Consider the following 5,000-nt stretch of genomic DNA (forward strand, 5'->3'; position numbering starts at 1 on the left):
ATGAGTTACCATTGACCTTGACTTAACCATGACCTTGACCCAATAGGTACTACAAGCTAACTTATCCTTGACCTATCTAGCTCCACGAGTTAACATTGACCTTGACCTCACCCTTTGCCCTTGGCCATTAGAGCTGAGCGAGGTCAGGCCCCGCCAGAAGGTGGAGTTCTTCAAGGAGGAGCTGAGGAGGCTGCAGGACAACCTGAAGAGGGAGTCCTCGAAGATCGTGGCCCCCAAGCAACGGGAGTTCAAACCTTTCATCTTCAGCACGCTGGAGCCTTACTACAACACTCACACCACGCGATTCTTGATTGAGATGGTGGGTGTGACAGTATGTGTGTGTGTGTATACGGGGGTGCGGGGGTAGGGGATGTGTGAGTATGTGTGTGTGTGTGTGGGGGGGGGTGCACGGGGGAGGGGTTGGGTGAGGGTTGTGTGGTCGTGGTCCCCCAAGCAACGGGAGTTCAAACCTTTCATCTTCAGCACGCTGGAGCCTTACTACAACACTCACACCACGCGATTCTTGATTGAGATGGTGGGTGTGACAGTATGTGTGTGTGTGTATAGGGGGGTGCGGGGGTAGGGGATGTGTGAGTATGTGTGTGTGGGGGGGGGGGGGTGCACGGGGGAGGGGCTGGGTGAGGGTTGTGTGGTCGTGGTCCCCCAAGCAACGGGAGTTCAAACCCTTCATCTTCAGCACGCTGGAGCCTTACTACAACACTCACACCACGAGAGTTTTGATTGAGATGGTGGGTGTGACAGTATGTGTGTGTGTGTATAGGGGGGTGCGGGGGTAGGGGATGTGTGAGTATGTGTGTGTGTGTGGGGGGGTGTGTGGGGGGAGGGGGGTGCACGGGGGAGGGGTTGGGTGAGGGTTGTGTGGTCGTGGTCCCCCAAGCAACGGGAGTTCAAACCCTTCATCTTCAGCACGCTGGAGCCTTACTACAACACTCACACCACCCGATTCTTGATTGAGATGGTGGGTGTGACAGTATGTGTGTGTGTATAGGGGGGTCCGGGAGTAGGGGATATGAATAGAATAGAATAGAATAGATTTTATTGTCATGAAACCGTAAGGCTTATAAGACACAAGTGCAATGGTAAATGAATGAACGAATGAAAAACACACAATTAATCAATCAGTTAATGCAGTAAATTGCAGCAGCATTTATAAACAAATTTTCCCAATCTTGTTTGTATATATTCATCATCTGTTAGCATCACCTGACTGGGAATATGTCCTGTGTTATTCGAATTTTGAATATCCTTTAAAAATCGTTGCCTTAAGGTTATATATTTAATACAATGATCAAGAAGATGGATTTCGTCTTCCAGGATGTTACACTTGTTGCACAATCTGTCTTCTTGTGGAATATTTAAATATCTACCTTTCTCAATCTTTAGGTCATGCGCGCTTATTCTGAGTTTCGTTAAAGCTTGCCTGTGTTTTGTATCTGATATATCTGTTATATATCTGATATGTGAGTATGTGCGTGTGTGTGTGTGTGTGGGGAGGGTGGGGGGTGGGGGTGGGGGTCGGGGTGTGTGGGGGGGGTGCACGGGGGAGGGGTTGGGTGAGGGTTGTGTGGTCGTGGTCCCCCAAGCAACTGGAGTTCAAACCCTTCGTCTTCAACATACTGGAGCCTTACTACAACACACACGCCACGCGATTCTAGATTGGTTGTGTGTGTGTGTGTGTGTGTGTGTGTACACATACGAATAAGAACGTTAGACATTCCTCCTCCTCCACCTTTCTCCCGCTTCTTCTTCTTCTTCTCCTTTATTATGATGATGACGATAACGTCGACGACGACAATGAATCGACGATGACGTCGAGGATGACAACGATGTTGAAGATTACGATGCTGATGATGATGACGACAACGATGACGAAACGACGATGATGACAACGACAGACAGACGACGACGATTGGGATGACGATAATATAACGCTAAAAGACGACAACGACGATAATGGATGACGATGACGATAACGCACAACAACAGCGACAACGACTCGACAACACGACATCAACAACGATGATGAAGAAGAAGATGATGATGATGATGACGATGATGATGATGATGATAGTTATGATGATGATGCCATGTCGGTATGTGCCCCCCCCCTTCCCCCCTTTAACCCCCCGTCCGCCCCCCACACCCCACGCCCCCCTCCCACAGCCCGAGGAGTCAGAGCAGCTGTCCAGGTACACGTGCTCCAGTCGCAGCACGGCTCAGGGACTGACGGACCCGTGGGTGGACCTGAGGATGGACACCCAGATCCTGCCTCACATCTCCTCCCGTCCTACTACCCGCTCTGACACCAAGAGCAGGAGGTGTGTGTGTGTGTGTGTGTGTGTGTGTGTGTAAATCATATATATATCTATAGAGAGGGTTTGTTCCAATGTACCTTTTATTTACCTGTGTGCTAGCTGAATCGGTAGCGTAAGCATCATTGACTTGAAGTTGTGTACCTTGTGTAATGGAGAGAGTTACCACTCTTTACTATTTGTTAATTATATATATATATAATATATATATATATATCGTTAATTGCCGTTACACAGATATTTACGAATTATTGATTCCATTGCTTTAGTCAAGTGTTTAGGCACTTAACTTCTTACACTCTAAAGGGGGCCGGGCCGCAACCAGGTCATGACTCCTGGATGCCCTTGTATTGCCGCTTTTTTTTTTTTTCTTTCTTTTCTTTTTTTTCCCCTCTTTTTCCTGGTCCTCAGCAGGTTCGAACCCGCGCCTCCAGGGTGGTCGCCACTTCAGGACTGAGTCACCTTTTCTGGCAGACGTTTTAACCACTGAGCCATCGTACACCTAGTTTGAGTAAGGAAATTCCTCCTCCTCGACCAGATCCAGCTGGAACTCTTTTCTGCTGCTTCTGCCATTGCCTTGAGAGCCCGTGTCCTCTCTCGACAACTGTTTCATGAGGCTGTAGGCAGATGCGCCCACAAACCCTCTTGCACCAATCTCTATGGCGAGGACTTTGGTTTGGAAGCCAGATTCTCTCAGGCTGCTGGATAGACTAGCATACTTCTCGGTCTTGTAGATATGGGCTTCCTCCATTCTGCTTTCGTATGGCACAGTTCTATTGCACTGTTGACAGATCTTCTTCTTCTTCTTCTTCGTTCGTGGGCTGCAACTCCCACGTTCACTCGTATGCACACGAGTGGGCTTTTACGTGTATGACCGTTTTTACCCCCTCATATAGGCAGCCATACTCCGTTTTCGGGGGTGTGCATGCTGGGTATGTTCTTGTTTCCATAACCCACCGAACGCTGACATGGATTACAGGATCTTTAACGTGCGTATTTGATCTTCTGCTTGCATATACACACGAAGGGGGTTCAGGCACTAGCAGGTCTGCACATATGTTGACCTGGGAGATCGTGAAAAATCTCCACCCTTCACCCACCAGACGCCGTCACCGTGATTCGAACCCGGGACCCTCAGATTGACAGTCTAATGCGCCCGTCTGTTGACAGATCCAAGTCCAGGAAGGGGACAGAACCCAGCCGCAAAGAGGGCAGCACCCGTCTGCCCAAGTTTCCGGTGGTTGCCATGGAAACCAAAGACTTGGTCAACAAGCAGTTGTACTACAGTGACGTGCCTACACTCAGGTCAGTGATCCCTGTGTGTGTGTGTGTGTGTGTGTGTGTGTGTGTGTGTGTGGATAGATGTGTGTGTGTGTGTTTGGATAGGTAGGCGAGTGTGTGTGTGTGTGTGTGTGTGTGTGTGTGTGTGTGTGTGTGTGTGTTTGGATAGGTAGGCGTGTGTGTGTGTGTGTGTGTGTGTGTGTGTGTGTGGATAGATATGTGGGTCTGTGTGTGTGTGTGTTTGGATAGGTGTGTGTGTGTGTGTGTGTGTGTGTGTGTGTGTGTGTGTGTAGATATGAGGGTCTGTATGTGTGTGTGTGTGTGTGTATCTGTGTGTGTGTGGATATATAGGGGTGTGTGTATGTGTATGAGAAAGAGAGAGAGGGAGAAAGAAAGACAAATAGAGACAAAGACAGAGAGGGAGGGGGGTACAGAGAGAAAGAGACAGAGAGAGAGAGAGAGGGACAGACAGACACAGAGAGAGAGAGACAGAGAAAGAGAGAGACAGAGAGAGGGGGTACAGAGAAATAGAGAGAGATAGAGACAGAGAGAAAGAGAGAGAGACAGAGACAGACAGAGACAGTAAGACATACAGAGAGTGCGCGCGCGTGAATGTTTAACCGTTTACATGCCAAACTCTCCCCATAATCACCATCTCTCCTCCTTCCAACCACCAAACCACAACCAAACCCAAACAGGAAGGAACTGAAGACCATGCACACGGCGCAAGCGCGAAACCGGAGAGATACGGATTACAAACGGACCCAGCAGGACTTTTACCGGATGGACCTAGACAGACTGGATCAGGTGCCTGAAGGGAACCGCCAACATCTAACCTCGACCTACATGGCTTACCTCAACACTCCAGGAAGTCGACGTGCTGTCACTGAATGCGTCAGAACCGTACAGGGACATTGAAACTGGAAACTGAACTGAATGGAAACCGAACTGAAAACGGATCGGATCGGAAACGGAAGCGGATAAGATGTTGGAATGGGGACATGGAACGGAGATTAAAATAAAGCGGAACGAATTTTATTTCTGTTCTTTTTTCTTCTTCTTCTCTTTTTTTTTTTTTTTTTTTTTTTTTGATGGGTGTCGTGAAGAAGGAATAGTTGCAGGGGAACTGAAACCGAACTGAAAACGGATCTGATCGGAAACGGAAACGGATAAGAAGTGGGAATGGGGACATGGAACGGAGATTAAAATAAAGCGGAACGAATTTTCTTTCTTTTTTTTTCTTTCATTCTTCTTTTTTTGATGGGTGTCGTGAAGAAGGAATAGTTACAGGGACAGGGAAATTGAAACCGAACTGAAAATGGATCTGATCGGAAACGGAAACGGATAAGATGTGGGAATGGGGACATGGAACGGAGATTAAGATAA

General features: G+C 48.2%; 1 protein-coding gene across 1 annotated transcript in view; it reads left to right on the top strand.

The window, feature by feature from the left end:
- Window positions 1-4,626, top strand: part of LOC143276841 (uncharacterized) — a 12,994-nt gene extending 8,368 nt beyond the window's left edge. Inside the window, exons 4-9 of the mRNA XM_076581496.1 lie at window positions 132-331; window positions 455-547; window positions 669-749; window positions 2,185-2,339; window positions 3,504-3,638; window positions 4,313-4,626. Coding sequence (XP_076437611.1) covers window positions 132-331; window positions 455-547; window positions 669-749; window positions 2,185-2,339; window positions 3,504-3,638; window positions 4,313-4,532 — 884 coding nt within the window. The 3' untranslated portion in view covers window positions 4,533-4,626. The remainder of the gene's footprint in view (window positions 1-131; window positions 332-454; window positions 548-668; window positions 750-2,184; window positions 2,340-3,503; window positions 3,639-4,312) is intronic.
- Window positions 4,627-5,000: the final 374 nt, after the last annotated feature.

The sequence above is a fragment of the Babylonia areolata genome, chromosome 33 (genome assembly GCF_041734735.1).
Source record: "Babylonia areolata isolate BAREFJ2019XMU chromosome 33, ASM4173473v1, whole genome shotgun sequence".
In the NCBI taxonomy this organism is placed as follows: Eukaryota; Metazoa; Mollusca; class Gastropoda; order Neogastropoda; family Buccinidae; genus Babylonia; species Babylonia areolata.